This window comes from Chlorocebus sabaeus, chromosome 16 (genome assembly GCF_047675955.1).
Source record: "Chlorocebus sabaeus isolate Y175 chromosome 16, mChlSab1.0.hap1, whole genome shotgun sequence".
Classification (NCBI taxonomy): Eukaryota; Metazoa; Chordata; class Mammalia; order Primates; family Cercopithecidae; genus Chlorocebus; species Chlorocebus sabaeus.
This window is the reverse complement of record NC_132919.1, coordinates 62,559,688-62,578,645: the sequence shown is the minus strand read 5'-3', so window position 1 is coordinate 62,578,645 and position 18,958 is coordinate 62,559,688. Positions and strand designations below refer to the sequence as shown.

At 56.2% G+C, this 18,958-nt stretch overlaps 1 protein-coding gene and 1 long non-coding RNA gene across 10 annotated transcripts in view; one reads left to right on the top strand and one right to left on the bottom strand.

Moving 5' to 3' along the window:
- The first annotated feature begins 263 nt into the window (after nt 1-263).
- LOC103243205 (uncharacterized) lies at nt 264-17,997 on the top strand. 9 transcript variants are annotated; one of them, XR_012088875.1, is made up of 8 exons: nt 264-896; nt 1,247-1,483; nt 7,726-7,905; nt 8,933-9,040; nt 10,346-10,573; nt 10,703-10,776; nt 17,306-17,495; nt 17,790-17,997. It is a non-coding gene; the product is annotated as an uncharacterized lncRNA (long non-coding RNA). The 9 variants fall into 9 exon arrangements; XR_012088873.1 differs by lacking the exon at nt 17,790-17,997 and adding an exon at nt 17,595-17,701 and having other exon boundaries at nt 267-896; nt 1,251-1,483; XR_012088870.1 differs by lacking the exon at nt 17,790-17,997 and adding an exon at nt 17,574-17,680 and having other exon boundaries at nt 267-896.
- Nucleotides 5,995-18,958, bottom strand: part of SCN4A (sodium voltage-gated channel alpha subunit 4) — a 34,214-nt gene continuing 21,250 nt past the window's right edge. Inside the window, exons 14-24 of the mRNA XM_008012108.3 lie at nt 17,400-17,876; nt 15,353-15,488; nt 14,596-14,750; nt 13,875-14,048; nt 13,037-13,159; nt 11,368-11,646; nt 11,014-11,067; nt 10,681-10,818; nt 9,740-9,844; nt 8,797-9,067; nt 5,995-7,951 (exon numbers count right to left, since the gene is read on the bottom strand). Coding sequence (XP_008010299.1) covers nt 6,729-7,951; nt 8,797-9,067; nt 9,740-9,844; nt 10,681-10,818; nt 11,014-11,067; nt 11,368-11,646; nt 13,037-13,159; nt 13,875-14,048; nt 14,596-14,750; nt 15,353-15,488; nt 17,400-17,876 — 3,135 coding nt within the window. The 3' untranslated portion in view covers nt 5,995-6,728. The remainder of the gene's footprint in view (nt 7,952-8,796; nt 9,068-9,739; nt 9,845-10,680; nt 10,819-11,013; nt 11,068-11,367; nt 11,647-13,036; nt 13,160-13,874; nt 14,049-14,595; nt 14,751-15,352; nt 15,489-17,399; nt 17,877-18,958) is intronic.

Genomic DNA, 18,958 nt, shown 5'->3' with positions numbered 1-18,958 from the left:
GCCTACTCGGGAACTGGTCCTAGGGCCCAGGGAACTGTAGGGGGCACAGAGGTTGGTAGGGGGTAGTTGGCATCCATCCTCAGGTGACAGGTGCACTAAAATCTCAGAAATCACCACTAAATAACTTATCCAGGTAACCAAAAAAACTACCTGTACCCCAAAAATGATTGAAATAAAAAATTTTAAAAAACAAGTGAGAAGCAGCTCCGGCTCCAGGGAGGGAAGACGCACATGCATCCCGTGGACAGGGATGCAGATGTGGCCTTTGGGCTTCATTCTCATTCATGCCGGGCAGGGATCTGTTTTCAGGAGGGGCGGAGGCAGCGGGGGCCCCACCGCCTGCAGGGTTATTTGTCACATTTTGAGCCGTGCTGTTCCCTCACTGGTGACAACAGTCCTGAGCCCCATCTTGGGCTCATGATACCCTTTTCTTCCCAGAACAGGAGGCCTCGCAAGCCTACCCCCGCCTCTGCCCTCGGCTGCCCCGGGCTTCACATTCTGACATCTGATGACACCTCCCTTTCCAGGAAGGCAACATCAAAATAAGGAATGAGGGCTGGGGTCGGGGGAAGGGACAAGGGGCTCAGGGGGTGGGGAAGCAAGAAGGCAGCGATCCCCAGCCACCCTAGGATGCTGGGAGGGGGAAGAACTTCAGCGAAAGAAGAGCTCAGACCCCTGCCTCCTTCTCCAACCCAGGTGTCCTGGGTCTGCTGGGCTGCTGTGACTGGGAAGAGACCTGCTAAGAAGGATGTGGGTTTGAGTCCTGATCCAGCAGTGTGGCGGTGAGGAAACCTCCTCAGGTTACCAGTGGTTCTCAACTATGAGTGGCTCTGCCTGCCCCCACGGAGGAAGCATCTGCACATGCCTCAGGACAATCGTGCTGGTCTCAATGACCGGTGGGTGCCCAGGGGTGGGAGGAGCATTGGCTGGCAAAGCAGAGGTCCCTGCCCCACATGCCAACAGCACCCATGAGGCAACACCCATTCTTAACCTCTCAGTAGCCAAGGTTCCTCATTTTCGTAAAATAGAAATAAGCCCAAGAGTGCTTTTTTTTGCTGCTGTTTTCTGGGGTTTTTCTGAGACAAGATCTTGCTCTGTTGCCCAGGCTGGAGTGCAGTGGTGCAATCTCCATTCATGGCATCCTCCGCCTCCTGGGCTCAAGTGATCCACCCACCTCAGCCTCCCAAGTAGCTGGGACTACAGGTCATGCCACCACACCTGGCTAATCTTTGTATTTTTTGTACAGACAGGTTTTATTATGCTGCCCAGGCTGGTCTCGAACTCCTGAGCTCAAGCAATCCACCTGCCTCAGCCTCCCAAAGTGCTGGGATTATAAGCGTGAGCCACTACACCCGGCCCCAACAGTGCATTCTTCGAAGGGCAACTGTGCACATTGAAGGCCGTCCTGCGTCTGAGGTACTCGGCGAATGTGGCTGACAGCACGCCCTGAGGAGGGCGAGGAGTGGCATGGATGCCTGGCAAGGTGGGTAGCTGTGTACTGTTGTCCCATGTTGTCTCTGTTTCTCACCCAACATGAGGCCTTTTTTCTTCCACCATTCAAGGCTCAAGGGATGTGTGGGCTTGAGCACCCTGCACTCTGCAAATCTTCCTGTCCCTGATGCCAGAGAGGGCTCCAGGTGAGGCCTGGAAGAACTTAAAGTGAAAAGAATATCTCCAGTTTCATTTCTAATAGAGCTTATTTGGATCTTTTCTCTTTTCTTGGTTAATCTTGCTAATGGTCTATCAATTTTATCGTTCCAAAGAACCAGCTTTTTTTTTTTTTTTTTTTTTTTTTTTTTTTTTGAGACAGAGTCTTGCTCTGTTGCCCAGGCTGGAGTGCAGTGGCATGATCTCAGCTCACTGCAACCTCCGCCTCCCGGGTTCAAGTAATTCTTCTGCCTCGGCCTCCCAAGTAGCTGGGACTACAGGCGTGCACCACTGTACCCAGCTAATTTTTGTATTTTTAGTAGAGACAGGATTTCACCATGTTGGCCAGGATGGTCTTGAACTCCTGACCTCATGATCTGCCCGCCTTGGCCTCTCAAAAGTGCTGGGATTACAGGCATGAGCCACTGCGCCCGACCCAACTTTTTGTTTTAATTTATCGTTTGTGTTGTTTGTTTCAATTTCATTTGGTTCTGCTCTGATTTTTGTCATTTCTTCTCTTCTGCTGGGTTTGGGTTTAATTTGTTCTTGTTTCTCTGGTACCTTGAGGCATGACCTTATGTTGTCTATTTGTGCCCTTTCAGAGTTTTTGATGTAGGCATTTAATGCTATGAACTTTCCTCTTACCACCGCTTTTGCCGTATCACAGAGGTTTTGAGAAGTTGTGTCATTATTATCATTCATTTCAAAGAATTTTTAAATTTCCGTCTTGATTTCATTGGTAACCCCCAAATCATTCAAGAACAGAGAAATTTCCATATATTTGTATAATTTTGAGTGGATTTCTAGTTTTATTCCACTGTGGTTGGAGAAGATACTTGACACGATTTTGATTTTCTAAAAGATACACGCACACGCATGCTTTTAGTGCACAATTCACAATTGCGAAGATGCGGAACCAACCTGACTGCCCATCAGCTTGTGAGTGGATAAAGAAAATGTGGTATATATACACCTCTTTATGGAATATGACTTAGCCATAAAAAGGAGTGAAATAACATCTTTTTGCAACAACCTGGATGGAGCTGTAGGCCATTATTCTAAGTAAAGTAACTCAGGAATGGAAAACCAGATATCGTATGTTCTCACTTGTAAGTGGGAACTAAGCTATGAGGATGCAAAGGCACAAGAATGATATAATGGACTTTGGGAACTCAGTGGGGAACATTGAGGGAGGGGTGTGAGATAAAAGACTACATATTGGCCGGGCGCGGTGGCTCAAGCCTGTAATCCCAGCACTTTGGGAGGCCGAGACGGGCGGATCCTGAGGTCAGGAGATCGAGACCATCCTGGCTAACACGGTGAAACCCCGTCTCTACTAAAAATACAAAAAACTAGCCGGGCGTGATGGCGGGCGCCTGTAGTCCCAGCTACTGGGGAGGCTGAGGCAGGACAATGGCGTGAACCCGGGAGTCGGAGCTTGCAGTGAGCTGAGATCTGGCCACTGGCACTCCAGCCTGGGCGACAGAGCGAGACTCCATCTCAAAAAAAAAAAAAAAAAAAAAAAAACAGACTACATATTGGGTATAGCGTACACTGCTCAGGTGACAGGTGCACTAAAATCTCAGAAATCACCACTAATTATCCAGATAACCAAAAAATACTACCTGTTCCCCCAAAACTATTGACATAAAAAAATTTTAAAAAACAAGTGAGAAGAAGCTCCCATTCCAGGGAGGGAAGACAGCACCCTGAGGGCACTTAGACAACCCTGTAGAGACTCTCGACACCTCCCCTCCCCACTGCATGCACAGAGAGCTGCAAGGTGGAAAGTGCTGTAGAGGCAATGGAAGGACACAGTCGGGCAGCCTGAGGGCCCCTCCTCATCCCCTACACCAGTGCTATATTACCTCAGGACCCAGGAAGAGAGGGTACAGAAATCCTGAAAAGAATTAAGTGCTTACTTATCTGGAAGAATACAGCCCTGGGAGTCAGAAGTTGTTACAGAAAATAAAATTACAGGCTGGGTGCAGTGGCTCATGCCTGTAATCCCAGCACCTTGGGAGACCGAGGCAGGAGGATCACTTGAGGCTAGGAGGTTGAGACAAGCCTGGGCAACATAGCAAGACCTCATCTCTGTAAAAACACATCCAGACATGGTGGCATGTGCCTGTAGTCCCAGGCTCAGTCAGGAGGCTGAGGTGGGAGGATTGCTTGAGCCCTGGAGTTCAAAGCTGCAGTGAGCCATGATTGCACCACTGCACTCCAGTTTGGGTGACAGAGTGAGACCCTATCTCAAAAAAAAAGAAAGAAAGAAAAAGAAAATTATATACAAGATTATATTTCACTCTCTGGGGGCTGTAGGCTAAACGTGCTGCATAAGATTATTCTTAGTCACAGGTCCATGTGACCCTGGGCTATCTGGGGTCAGAAGTCAGTCCTGGGGTCAGCGCCTCTGGGGAGAGCGAGAGGCTGTGCTGTGTGCCCCACAGGCACCTTGAGGCCTCTCAGAGGGGCAAAGAAATGAAGGGGCCTCCAGAGAGGAGGAGCTGGGGACACAGAGTCCCAATGTGGATCACCTGGAAGAGAGGGAGTGTGGTGCTGCCTGTTGTGGGAGCTGGGTCTTGACCCCTGATCCTATCTGGTCTCTTGGATTCCAGCTAAGCGGCTTTTGTAAGGAGGCAGGAGAGAGCTGGACTGGGCCAGAGCAGGGAGCTGGGGCCTCCTTATCCTGCCTGGCCCCCTGAGAAGCTCCGTGTCTTCCACATTTGGCTCCAATCCCCGTGGACCCTTTCTGCTTCTCACTACTCTCAGCTCCCACCCACATCCACACACTGACATGCAGAAGGGAGAAACCACACACCAGAGGCACCAGGGAGGGTTTATTGTAAGAACTGTACAAAGGAGCCCACCTGCTGGCCTGGTGTGGGACCTGTTCCCCACTGGACCGGGCAGGAATGGGCGTCTGTGTGTAGGGAAGGGGCCATAGGCAGGGAGAGGCCGGACCCGGCTCATCTACTCTTCCTCTGCAACCTGCACACAGTCCGAGGAGAATATCCAATCAAAGAGATTTCTGAGGCTCCAGGGGCTGTGCCAGCCCAGGGTCCAGGAGGGCAAGGCAGAGGGCCAGGGTGCTGGGCAGGGGAGGCTGTCCCCATTAGACGAAACTTCTGAAGGAAGAGATGGAAGGAGTGGAGGCCTCCTTCCATAGGAGAGACATAGGCGGGAGGCATGGAGCAGGGCTGAGGCCATGGGTGTGACGATGAGAAACAGGAAGGGAAGGAGAGGAGCTCACCGGGAGTGAGAGAGAGGGCTGTTCAGGCAGGACCGGGAGCAGGTGAGAGAGCATGGTGGACAATAAAGAGAACTCTGGCCCGTAGGCATGGCATGTAGATGTGCACACACACATACACACGTGTGCACACACACAAGCACACATACATGTCTTGTTTTGAAGGTTTTGCTGCTTCCTGAATTTTAATCAAACTTTTCATGAGAAACAAGAAGAAAAAGAAGAGGCACTTAGGCCAACAGAATGCCCTGAGTACACACCTTACCACACGCATTCACACTCATCCACAGGTCTACTCTCCCAGACACGGGAACACTCCCAGGGACAGGCCTGCACAGTACGACACACCAGCTGTACTCCATGGACCTTGAAACACTCCAGGGCACACTGACACACATATATACAAAGATACCCAGACACACGTGCATAATGCAGGTACCAGTACACAGTGGTTCACACACACATGTACAGTCACGCACTTGAACACACACACGGCTATACACACAGGCCTACAAGCATACAAGCAGACACACAGCCACAGGTACATACACAAGTGAATAAATCCAGTGACGCCTGAGCAGGTCTCTCACCCCTCCTCCTCTGGACACAGCCTCTGTTCTCCAGGAGCCAGCAGAGGCCTGGCCCTGCCATGCCCAGAACAGCAGTACAGAAGAAGTGCTTTTTCAGGCCACAGGAGGTTGGAAGGTTAAGCCTGAGCCAGTCGGGCCTTCCCTGCTGCACGCCCCAGGGTCAAAATATCTAACCTGAGCTAAACTGTACATTCTTAGGATCACTTTGAGGAGAGAGGTGGGGAAAATGAGGAGAGAGAATGAGACAGGCCTGGCGAGATGAGAAGGGAGATCTCTGAGGCTGGATGAGGCTCCTGGAGCCCTGGTGGTGCTCACGGAGGAGTGAGGCAGGGAGAGAGGGAAGGGGCGAGAATCTTCTTACTGAGCAGCAGGTCCCCGACCCCCGCTCAGGTCTGGATGCTCAGGCCATGTGCAGCGATCCAGCTGGCAGGACCCAGCCTGTCTCACCCGTGCTTCCTAGAAAAGGACAATTCCCAAGTGGCATCCTTCCTTCTGTTCTTCCCCTAGGGGCCAGCCAGGGGAGCTGTGGACCTGGACATGGCCTGGGAAAAGGTTTCAGGAGTCACCATCCCAGCCCAAAGCAGCAGGATCCAGTGGCCAATCAGGTTTTGAGGCTTGAGGAGCTATTTCTGAACCAGTCACATTTCCCTTTTCCAGGGAATTCCTGAGCTGGCCTGGTGGGCGAAGCTGCGCCCCAGAGTCAGAGCGGGCGGGCTGGCAGTGCCCTGGGCTTAGGTGTCTGCACTCCCTGAGGTTAAGACATCTTTGTCTGGGCTGGGGCTGAGGGGTCTGAGCCACTTCCTGGGGAGAGGCCAGTGACCCTTAAGACTCTGGTGATGGGGCAGCAACTGATCGCTCCACCGCAGGCCAGCTCCTCCCCAAGTGAGGGTCAGCAATTCCAACGTTCTGATCTCCCCCAGGCCAAAAGGAGGGGTGACAGGGCCCAGGAGGAGGTCAGAGCAACTTGAAGGTTAAATCATGGAGGCAGGGGCCTCAGGCCCAGCATGGAGCCCCTGAGTGCAACGCCCATTTCCCATGGTCTAGAGACACAGGTGCTCGGGTCTGCAGATGCAGGCGCTCGGGCCTGGGTGTCAGCCCCAGTGTGGCCAAATCCTGTCCCCCATCAGGGAGCCAGACGCAGTCCCAGAACCAAAGCCCTCCTCCCTCACTCTGTATGCAGGCACCACGGGGGAGCTCTGGGGACTGTGCCGAGACTCAGAGGGCCACCTCGATGCTGCCTGCTAGACAAGAGACTCCTTGACCCCTGGGCGCACTATATGCCCCGGGGGAGAAGTGGGAGGCTGGGCAGTGTCTGAGGGGCTGATGGGCATCAGCCCCATAGTGGGTACGGCATCCCCTGCCTCGCCCTTCTCCTCTGGGCTCTGCGAGCTGCTGTTCCCGTTCTCGTGGCCATACATCTTGCTCATGGTGTTGGCAAGCAGCCCCTCCTTCTCAGGGGCGTTGTCCCCGCTGCCGTCGTGGCTGTGGCGGTACATGTAGGATGCCTGCTTCACGGAGCGCTGTAGCAGGTGCCGGCGGTAGGCCCTCTGGATCTTGATGGCGCACACCTCCTCGTGCTTCCTCTTGAGGGTGGTGGTGATGGGCTCGTAGGACACCTTGGAGGGGTTGGCTGCCATGAACTTCTCCTCCATGGTCTGCTTGAGGGCGTCCATTTCCCCAGAGTCACCCAGGACCTCTTTGGTCAGGGCAAAGAGGATGTCCAGGCAGTGGATCTTGTCCCCTGGCACCATGGGCAGGTCCAGCGTGATGAGCTTGATCTTGTTGGGCTTGGCAATCCTCAGCGGTTCCTGCAGGGTGTCCACAAAGTCTGAGAGGCGGCTGTAGGCAATGAACTGGGTGGCATCCGGGTCGAACTTCTCCCATGTCTCGTAGAACATCTCAAAGTCATCCTCACCAAGGGGCTCGCTGCTCTCCTCTGTGGCCACATTGAAGTTCTCCAGGATGATGGCGATGTACATGTTGACCACGATGAGGAAGGAGATGATGATGTAGCTGCAGAAGAAGCAGATGCCAATGGAGGGGTTGCCACAGTCACCCTTGACACTGGTGCCCGGGTTCTCCAGGTTGGGGTCACAGTCTGGGGGCCCGCTGTTGAGGATGGGGTTGAGGAGCCCATCCCAGCCAGCCGACGTGGTGATCTCAAACAGGCAGATGATGCTGTTGCCGAAGGTCTCGAAGTTGAACATATCATCGATGCCCGACTCCTTCTTGACATAGGCAAAGTTGGACATGCCAAAGATGGAGTAGATGAACATGACCAGGAAGAGGAGGAGGCCGATGTTGAAGAGGGCAGGCAGCGACATCATGAGGGCAAACAGCAGCGTCCGGATGCCCTTGGCCCCACGGATCAGTCGCAGGACACGCCCAATCCGCGCCAGGCGGATCACACGGAACAGTGTGGGTGACACGAAGTACTTCTGGATCAGGTCGGAGAGTGCAAGGCCTGCGGGGAGGAGCTAGTGAGGACGCTGCCAATGGGGAGGGGAACCGGCACAGGGTGTGGGGAGCATGCGGGGCTCAGGGGGCCCATCCTGGTGTACTCTGCTCAAGTCTCAGAACACAGCCCAGATGACTGACAGGTGAGGCTGGGCTCTCCCACGGGTCTTGGGACCAGGAGCTGCAGCTTTGTCTTAATGGAACTGGAGGTGGGATACCCTGAAGCGGGGGAGGGTAAGGTCCATTCCCAAGTCTGTTTGCAAATGCCACTGGTGTGTGTGTGTGTGTGTGTGTGTGTGTGTGTGTGTGTGTGTGTGTAAGAGACAGAGACAGAGAGACAGAGAGAGAGAGAGGGAGAGAGAACAGCTGTGTGACTCTGGGTATGCCACTTCACTTGTTTGTGCCTCAATTTCCTTACCTGTAAAATGGGAACAACAGTTCCTGATCAAGACATTGTTATGAACCACAGGTGAGATAACGCCTATCAAGCGCACAGCACAGTTGATAATAAATGGCAGCTAGTTTCTATCATAAGTACTCGCATGACCGTGCACTTCTCAGTGCACACAGACATGGAACCATCTTTTACACTTTCGCTCAGTACGTAGGCACCGGAATGTACGTCTTCTGGTCAGTCCTGTGTCCGGAGGTGCATCCATGTATGCATGGGTGATGATCTGCCTGTGCACACACCAGTGTACCTTTGAGCATTGAGAGTGAATGGCTGGCACGCACAGGCATGTGTCTGGGTGAGCGTGTGATGGTGCAGGGGCAGGTGTGTGCGCGTGAGGATGGATCTTCCCGAGTGCCTCAGCTCAGTGCTGCCCTGCCGGCCCAGCCTGCCCCACTCACCCACAATGGACAGGATGACGACCACGAAGTCGAAGATGTTCCAGCCGACGGTGAAGTAGTACTGGCGCAGGGCGAGCATCTTGAGCACGCACTCCCCCGTGAAGATGATGATGAAGATCATGTTGATGTTGTACAGGATGTCCACCTTGAGCTGGCTCTGGTCGTCTGTCTCCACCATCATGGTGACCATGTTGAGGCAGATGAGGATCATGATGGTGATGTCGAAGGCCTGCTTCGTCACGAGGTCATACACCATGCCCTGGATCTTGTTCTGCAGCATGGGTGGGAGTGGACGTGGGGGAGTCGGGGTGGTCAGGCCCAGACAGGACATGGACAGGCAGGAGACATAGGATGGTACCACAGCATGACAGAGATGACAGAGACAGAGAGAGAGAGAGAGAGAGAGAGAGAGAGAGGAGGTATTGGGAGTTGTGGAGTCAGCCAGGGGAGGAAGAGGAAGGGTGACCCATCTGATCATGACAGGTCTGGGACCAGGTCATTTTACGGGGCTAATGGTCCCTCCTCCTCCCCTGGGGACCCCCTTCAAGGTCCTCCAGATGCTCCTCCCCTTTCTCTCAAAGTCATTGCTCCTGGGGAGGGTGTCTGGACATCCTCCTCCTTCCCCTTGTGGGAGCCCTTGCCCCAGGGGCCACTGGGGTCCCAGGTGGGAGGTAGATGGGCACTGAGGAGCTTCACAGGGTCAGGTGAGGGTAAAGCAGCCACTGGAGTTTCATGGACAGCCTCTGTGCATATGGTGTCTCTGTGGCACTACAAAGAGGCATCTTTCCCTGCAGGTAGACCACGTCCCCTGCCCCCGGGGTGGGCCTGACATCACCCAGGGACACAGCCTGGTGGTTGGAGGGCAGGAAATCTTTTATCCCCATCAGTCCCCTAGGCAGGAGCCTGGCACCACACACAGGACAGGGGCCCAGAGGGGAGGTACCTGGGGCCGGGGAATTGGTTTCTGAGGCTTCTTGGAGCCAAGCTTCTTCATGGCGTTATAGTATTTCTTCTGTTCCTCCGTCATAAAGATGTCTTTCCCTCCAAAGTATAGTGGGATATGGCTTGTCAGATTGGGGTGGGGTCCCCCTTCCTGCCTCCAGGACCCCCCACCTCAGGCACCACCTATAAGGCAGCCCCCACCCCTGTAGATCGGCCTGGAGGAAGGCAGAGGGTCAGAGCTGGAGGGACAAGGGGAGAATGGGGGACCGAGGAGAAGGGAGGGAAGGGGAGTGGGGATCAATGCTGTCTTGCAGTCTGTTTCTGGCTACTTTTCATCAATATCTTGCTGAGCCCTACAGTAACCCACAAGGCAGGTTGTAGCAGCCTCTTTTTTTCTTTTCTTTTTTTTTTTTTGAGATGGAGTCTAGCTCTATCGTCCAGGCTGGAGTGCCAGTGGCGCAATGTCGGCTCACTGCAACTCCACCTCCTGGGTTTAAGCGATTCTCCTGCCTCAACCTCCTGAGTAGATGGGATTACAGGTGCCTGCCACCATGCCCAGCTAATTTCTTCTTCTTCTTTTTTTTTTTTTTTTTTTTTGTATTTTTAGTAGAGACGGGGTTTCACCACGTTAGCCAGGCTGGTCTTGAACTCCTAACCTTGTGATCTGCCCACCTCGGCCTCCCAAAGGGCTGGGATTACAAGCGTGAGCCACTGCACCTGGCCCAGCAGTCTCATTTTACAGATAAGGAAGCCAAGGTTCACGGAGTCCAAGTCACTTGTTCAAGGCGGCCTGGTGGGACTGGGACTCAAGCTACCTTCCTGAACCAGCAACCTGGTAGGTGCTCAGGCAGCATTTGTGGGTTTGCATAGTAGAGAGTGGACAAGGGAGGGAGGAGGGAGGTCCTGCACGGGGAGGGCCCGGGGGGCTGGGCTGATACTCATCTTCTTCTTCTGCTGGTTGAAGTTGTCAATGATGACACCAATGAAGAGGTTGAGGGTGAAGAAGGAGCCGAAGATGATGAAGATGACAAAGTAGAGGTACATGTAGAGGTTCACCTCGTACTGTGGCTGCTCCTCCTTCTGTGGAAGCCACAGGGTGGGACGGCGTGGGTGTGCACGCTGGCTTCTCCCTGCCCCCCACAGCCCTGAGGGCAGGACCCATCCACCCCCAGGACTGCCGGGTCTCGGGGACAGAATGTGCTGCCGTGTCTCCCTCCTGTCTGAGTCCTCTTCCCTGGCTCACTCGCCAGCCACATCTCAGTGACCCCGACTCACCTCCCGGGAGTCCACGGCTGCATACATGATGTCCATCCAACCCTTGAAGGTGGCCTGAGAGAGTGTGGTTGGGGAGTGAGCGGGGGGGCTGCTCCCTGCTTTCATCATCCATGAGTTTCCCTCCCCAGCCCAACCTGGTCCTCCCCTGCCAGAGGCCACCTGCCAGAGCCCCACTGGGCAAGCATCAAATAAAGACCAGAGAGGTCTAGACACTGCCTGAGGGGCCCCCAGCATTGGAAGCAGGGTGGGTGGTCCCCTAACAAGGAGTGACATTGGGGTTGGGTACAATGAGAGGGACCGGGGTGGGGGGCACTTCCATCCAGGTTGCCGGCAGGGGTGGTGGGTCACACTCACCACCTGCAGGAGGGAGAGGTAGCCCAGACCCACGTTGTCGTAGTTGACCTTGACGTTGAGCCAGCGGACCTGGCCCGTGTGCATGAGGCTCTCGCACTCAGATTTGTTGTTGACCTCGGAGATGTCGAACCTCTCAGAGGTGGTGGTGTTGATGCAGTAGTAGAACTTTCCAGCAAACAGGTTGACACCCATGATGCTGAAGATCAGCCAGAAGATGAGGCAGACGAGCAGCACGTTCATGATGGAGGGGATGGCGCCCAGGAGGGCGTTCACCACCACCTGGGGGCCAGGGGGTTCATTGCCAGTGCCTCTCCCAGCCTCTGAGAGAGGGCTCCCAATCTCCGCGCCACCCAGGGGACCAGGCAGAGCTGGGCATTGTCGATTAGGGAGGGCTTCCTAGAGGAGGGCTGACCTGCTGGGCTGTGTGTGTGTGCAGGTTGGGGGTGGTGAGGGGGAGGAGGAGGGAGCTGCAGGCCTGGTGGTCAAGAGGGTTCTCTGCTTGGCTGGAGCCATCAGTCCGGAGTAGGGGTGCTGGGTTTCTCTGGAAGCAGCCTGGTCACGGGTCACCAGGCAGGAGACAAACACTCTTTGCTCAGCCCCCATAGGAAACTCAGCTCACGTGACCCAGCCCCTGCTCATGGGTTTTCAGCTCCAGAGCCCCAGACACAGGCACAGAAAAGAGGGCACCAGGGCCTTTGAAGCAGCAGGAACTCTGGGACAGAAGCCCCGTCCCCACCAGCCCTAGTCACGCAGCCCACTTGACCACTGCAGACTGGGCTGGATCTGAGACCCCTCTCTTTTTATGGAGGAGCCATTTCATGACCTCCAGAGTGGGTGGCACAAGCCCGGTGTGCCCAGGGGAGCTCTATTCCTGGTTGGGGCACCGACCAGCTGCGTGGCCACAGGCAGCTTGTTTCCCCTCAACGGGAGGGCTCTCTGGCTCTGGGGGTCAGAGGGCCCAGCATTCGGCTGGCCTCTTGCAGGGACAGGAAGGGGACACTTGGGTGGGCTCGCCATGGCTTCCAGATTTGCAGAAATTTGTCCCGCTGGAGCAGGTCTTGCTCCCAGCAGACCTCTCTTCCTGGGGAAGTCCCATTTTTCTTGCCCCAGCCCTGTGTTTACCTGTCACTTCCACTCTCCAGGGCCTGAGTGGATCTTCCCCAAACTGACCCCAAGCTCAAGGGCATGGCCCCAACCGTGACGCCAAGCTCATCAGTGGGGGGTGAGGGGGAAGCTCAGAGCCAGGGTGCAGGCACCTTGTTTCAAAGCCCTGGATGGCTCAGTCTGAGGCTGGGGAGGGCCACCCATAAACCCATTCATAAACCACCCATAAACACCACATAAACCTGCCTTCCTTCCTCCTCCTCCCTGGCCGTGGGGCCCTCCTGGGTGCTTCTGCAGTCTCTGCTCCCCCCAGCTAGTGGCAGAGGTAAGCTAAGGGCGGGTTGGATCAGGGGCTGAGGGCGGGAATGGGGCAGGCAGAAGATGGGCTGCGGGGAGGACAGCTAGGCGAAGTGGGGGCCAGACCTGGCCTCAGGCAGGACCGTGGCTCCAAGCTCTCTACCTCCCTCTGGCGGTGGCTGGAGTATAGACATGCACTCTCCACCCCGCACTGAAGGTGGCCGGTCCCCCATCCCCAGCCCACCCCAGAGGCCCCTTCAGCACCCACCCTCATGCCCTCGAATCGGGACAGTGCCCTCAGGGGACGTAGGGCCCGCAGTGTCCGCAGGGATTTGATGGGTCCCAACTCCGAGTAGCCCAGCCAGTTGGCCACCAAGCTGATGATGGAGACCTGCAGGGGAGGGGTAGGGGGGTCACTGTGTGCAAGGCCCCAGCCTCCCTTCAAGCCCAGGCCACGGGGGTCTTCCTGGACTCAGCTCCCGGCTGTCTCCCTCAGATTCCCTCCCGAGGGCGTGTTTCTGTCTGGTGGGAAGAGCAGCTCTGGCACCTGTCCCAGTACGTGTAGGAGCTTGGCGCCACCTCAGTGATGTCATCAACTAACTGGGGATGACTGAATAGGAAGGATGGTACCTGACTCCTTCAAGAGGCCTGTGAGCGCATCTAAGAGGCTAAGAAAATCCTCCATTCCTGGTCAGGTGTGGCAGCTCACGCCTGTAATCCCAGCACTTTGGGAGGCCAAGGTGGGAGGATTGCTTGAGCCCAGGAGTTCAAGACCAGCCTGGGCAACAGAGCAAGACCTCATCTTAAAAATAAGTACATAAAATATATGAAGTAAGAAACTCCTCCACTCCTATTGGCAGGGATGGTAAGTAGCCCTCCTGCCTGCTGTCCTCCCACAAGGCCTCCTTCCCCTAGGAGAAAGGAAGGCCTCCCAGTCCCTAACCCCTCCCTGGGCAGCTGTGTCTGAGAAGGGCAGTGCTGATGGAGGGTCTGAGTCTGGGGGTGGCCTCGGGCATCTCCTGCCCTTCAGGGCCTGGGCTTCCTGAGGTCCCCGCCACATTGACAGCCTCTGGATGTAGCTACGGGGCCGGCGTGGGGGGACTCACATCCACGATGAGGAAGTCGAGCCAGCACCAGGCGTTGGTGAAGTACACCTTAAAGCCGTAGGCCACCCATTTGAGCAGCATCTCCATGATGAAGATGTAGGTGAAGACCTTGTCAGCATATTCAAGGATGGTGCGGATGACTCGCCGCTGCTCGATGTAGATGTCCTCGAAGGCCTAGGGGCACCAGCACCACGAGGGTAGCTGGGGTCCAGCAGGCTGGGGCGGCAGCCAGGTCCCCTGCCCTGCTCGATGCTGCTGGTTCCCAGGGGTCTGCCGTGGGGGCCCAGCCCAGGGGACAGACTGTCCGCATCTCCTGGACTCCCACCACCCATCGTGGGGATAAGCACATTTCCTAGTGGGGAGAATCCCTCAGCCCTCCTTCCCCAAGCCCAACAACAGCAAATTGCAATCATCTGCTGGGCAGGTCCACAGTGACACATCTTCGGTCCTGCGCCCCTCGTTCCCAGGGTTCTCCTGCCTCCTCATCAGCAGAGATTGCACAAAAGTCAGTGCCCAAGTAACAACGGAGGACCTCTGCCATGTTAAGAAAGTCAGCACATCCTGTAACCTATCCTGGAAGCACAGCGAGTTCCTTTAGGATTCTCAGGGTTTGGGACTGACCAGGGTATGGTCCTTTCTGTGTGTGGAGACGGGGAGCTCCTGGAGGACCTGCTGCGGGCCTGGCCCCTGCCCCTGCCCCGTGCTCCCAGGCGGTGCCTACCAGAGCCCCGCTGCTGAGCAGGATCATGAAGACAATGAAGGTCTCGAACCAATTGTGCTCGACGATCTTGAAGCAGGCCCTGCGCAGAATCCACCACTTCTTCCCGCGGCCCTGAGAGATGTCCACGTAGAGGCAGGGCCAGCGCTGCACGCAGGCTGACGGGGGGTGGGGACAAGCACCACATCATGGGCCTGAGGTTGCCTTGGGGTGCGCAGCCAGCACACTCCCACAGCGTCCCAGGATGCCTCTCTCCAGCTCCCAGACGCGGGGCCCCCACCTCCTCCCTCACCCAGCTCCATCTGGCCGACATGGGGGGCTCAGGGCCTCCCTCCACAGCCGGATCCAACATGCGACAACGGCTTGCAGAGGAAAGGCCTCCTGGCCCCCAGCCCCGGTGCTGGCGCTCTCAGCTGCCCCACTCCCCACCTCGCCCAGGCAGTCTCCACCCTGCACAGCCCAGCAAGCTCTATGGACAACGACATTTCTCCAGTGCCATGTCCTGAAGATGGAGGGGAGGATCTCAGGAGCTGACACCCGCACTCTTGCACGTTCGATCCAAGCTAGGTCTGCACCAAGGGCTCTGCATGGATCTTGCGCCACAGCTCTGGGCACGTACTGCCACCACCCCTAGACACGTGAGGCACAGGGATGACCAGGCAGCCCCAGGTTCGTGTGCTTTTGGCCCTGGTGTAGCCTGCCCCTTGCAGGGGCTGCAGGCCTGGGGGAGACACCCAGAGGAGGTGGGGGATGCCCTCACCCTCGGTGAAGCACTCCTCAGGCTGCTCCCCCTCGGGGTTCTCCTCTGCCTGCTCCTCAGGGTCCTCCTCAGGGGGCTTGTAGTCAGCTGTGCTGCAGACGGAGGAGTTCCCATCATAAAGGGGCTGCGGCGGCTTCTGCAGAGGTCACAGGGTCACGTGACATCTGGGTCCCTGAGAGACCCCCTCATTCTCCCACCAGATGGGGCAGGATGGGAGACAAGAAGGGAAGGGAAGAAGAGAGGGAGGAGCAAACTTATTCATTCATTCATTCATCCAGCCCTGGATGGTTGAGGAACCATGGGGACATAGGCGGCCCTGGTCATGCCCGCATGGCACTTACATAAGGAGTGGGACGGGGCTGATGCCTGGAAAGGAATGGTGAGGGCATGAGGATGCATGTGAAGGACTCAGATGAGGGAGGAGGCAGGGACCCTGGCCCGAGTGGGGGGTCTGGGAGGCGTGGGGGGCCTGAAGGTAGCTCTGAGGGGGCAGGGGTATGAAAAGGGGTCAGGATGGAGCCAGGCTGTCACAGCCCTCAGAGCATGGGAGTGTGGTGCCCTTAGCATCTGAGCCTTCCCACCCCCAGGGTCTCTTTGGCTGAGGAATCCAGAAAGGGTGGAAAATGTTCCCCAGCCAAAGCCTCCATCCCATGCCAAGGGAACCTGATCAGTGTTGGGAGCGGGAGTGGGGGAGGCAGGTGCTCCAGCCGGGCCAGGCCTCCTCCCACCTCCTCCTGCTGGGCCAGACCAGCTTCCCGGCCCCAGCCTCCACCCCACAGGGGACCCCTTCAAGGCTGAGGGTGGGGCCTCTGAAGAGAAGGAAGAAGAGGGCAACTTGGAGGGCAGCTCTGTATCCAGAGTGGTGACCAGAAAACTGCCATGGTGGTGGCGGGGGGGGTCCTTGTTTTCAGTTGACAAAAAGGGAGACCGAGGCACAGAGTGTTAGCTCCTTATGTAAGGGCATCCACTGAGTTGCTTGCCCCGAATGTGCACCCAACTCCCTAAATCCCCCTTGGAGCTGTGCTTGCCCTCCTTGAACAAGTCCTCAGGCCCTGGCCCTGGGGAGCCTGGGACTTTGGTGCTCTCCAGCTCCCCCGCAACCTGAGTGCCTCATACCGAGGTCTGTGCCACAGTTGCCTGGGTATTTATAGCTCATAGGCACTCGGCCCCTGGTAAGCCAGCGTGCCACATATGTGGGGGGAATAAGGAGTCAAAACTTTCAGGGCAAAGTTCATTAGGCTCAGGCTGATGGTGCAGGGGTGGGCAGGGGTGCCCGTCCTAGCACCTGTACGAGTCCTTTTCCTGCCAGAGCTGGATGGTGGGGAAGGGGGCTCAAGACCCAGGTAGGGTCCCATCCTCAGCCCCAGCTGCTTGGGGTGACCACCACTGCGTTCCTTTCCCTTCCTCGCCCTCGCAGTGGAGGGGTGGGGAGGGGCATCTGAGAACAGCAGCATACCCCCGGCATGGTTGAGGGGTCAGGGCTCCTGCCTGAGGCTTCTGCCCTCCTTGTCCCCAACTCCCATTGGCCCCTGGCTCCTCTCCTGAGTCCCCTGCCTGGATCTGGCACTTTGGCCCACACTGGGAGGTTGGAAGCAGACCCAGGTGGGGTCTAAACAGAAATAGAGGGTAAGTGTGAGGACTGGGCAAGGGGCCTCAAGCCCAGAGGATAACATGTAAGAGAGGCCTCTCAGGTCCTGGTCCTGGAGCTGCAGTGCCCAGGTAAGAGCAGCATGTCCAAGGGCACCACCTGCTGGTGAGAGGGACCCAGGTGTTGTTCTGGTCCGGGCATGAACCAAGGGAATCAGGGTTTCCAGACAGACAGGGCTGATCATCAAACCACATCAATAACGATAGTGACAGCCGCCACTCACAGGGCACTGACTGCATGCTTTATATACAGCGTCTCACGTAACGCTCACAACAATGCCACTTTACACCACCCCCATTTTACAGCTGGAGAAACGGAAGCTCAGAGAGGACTTAGGACTTGCTCCAGGTCACAGGAGAATTTGAAGCTGGGTCTGTCTGAGCCCCAGCCCTGGCTCACCTTGCTATCCTCAGGCTCCGAGAAAGTGTCGGTTTCCTCCTCGGTGGGCATCTCCAGGTCGGACTCCTCAGAGGCGATGGGCACGTGTATGGTCAGGTAGGGGTTGTTGATGAAGTTAAGGTGGTCCAGCTCGATGTTGGATGGGGGATCATCAACCAGGCCCATGTGGTTCAGGATGTGACTGTCCTTCTTCAGGTCCTCCTCGGGCGGCTCCTTCTTCTCATCCATGGGGGCAGTCTCCCCGGCCTTTCCAGCCTCCCCAGCCCCGACAGGCTCCCCGAGGCTAAGCATGATGTCCTTGGGGCTCAGGATCTTGCCATGCAGCAGCCCCAGGAGGAAGGCCTTGGCAAAGCTGATGCCCAGCTTGATGCGCCCGATGGCAATCTGCAGGTTGTTCATCTCACCGTCCTCATCCGAGGCTGCCAGACTGTCGGCGCTGAAGGAGCTCAGCAGCAGAGCCAGGAACAGGTTCAGGACCTGGGGCATGGAGTCAAGGGGAGCCTCACATCAGTCCCCGGGACCCAGAGGGTGCCACCTTCAGCCAGCACAGGGGTCCTCGGTCTACAGATCCAAACGACCACATGTTGGGCATTTAAAATGCCACCTAAGAGGTGCTCACAACTGCCTGTGGAGGTGATGCTTATTATCATCCCTTCTGCAGTTGGGGAAACTGAGTCTTGGGCTTCTGAGAGGACTCTGCTACCCAGGGCAGAGGCAGGGTTTAGGGAGGCCTGCTGGGGCACAGGGACTCTCTCCATGACTGTTCTTTTTTTTTTTTTTTTTGAGATGGAGGAGTCTCCCTCTGTTGCCTCCAGACTCCAGGCTGGAGTGCTGTGGCGTTATCTCGGCTCACTGCAACCTCCGCCTCCCAAGTTCAAGTGCTACCATGCCTGGCTAATCTTTGTATTTTTTGTAGAGACGGGGTTTCAACATGTTGCCCAGGCTGGTCTCAAATTCCTGACCTCAGGGGATCCGCCTGCCTCAGCCTCCCAATGTGCTGGGATTAGAGGTGTCACCACCATGCCTGGCCCATGACTGTCCTTTACCTCCACTTCTGGAGGATGCAGAACAAAGAACTGGGCTCAAGTCGCCGAGCTTCCAGGACTTACTGGGAACCTTTATCTTTTGTGCCTTCTTCTCCTCCTCTGTTAAGTGGGACTATAGACCCTGCGCTCCTGGTGTGCAGAAACCTGGCCCCTGCTACTCTGGAAGGGACTTGTGACCTACTATTTACCCTCTTTTCTCCTCTTGGGGTTTCTGACTCCATCTATTGTGGTTTTTGTCCCACACCCCTAAGGAAAGAGACTTAGGAGGCTACTGCTCTTCCCCCCCAGCACCCCCACCCACTTTATTTTCCAGTGGATGGACATATCCTGAGCCCCTGTCACAGCATGAATGGCCTCAGGGAGCTCACAGCCCAGCAGAGACAGAGAGCGGATCAGACACATGCAATACTGTGGGTTTGGGTGGCAACAGAAACTGGAGTGCACAGCTTTTGGAACCATATTGCAGGGCTCTGAACCCCAGTTTATTAGGTGTGTGCTCTGAGGCAAATTGCT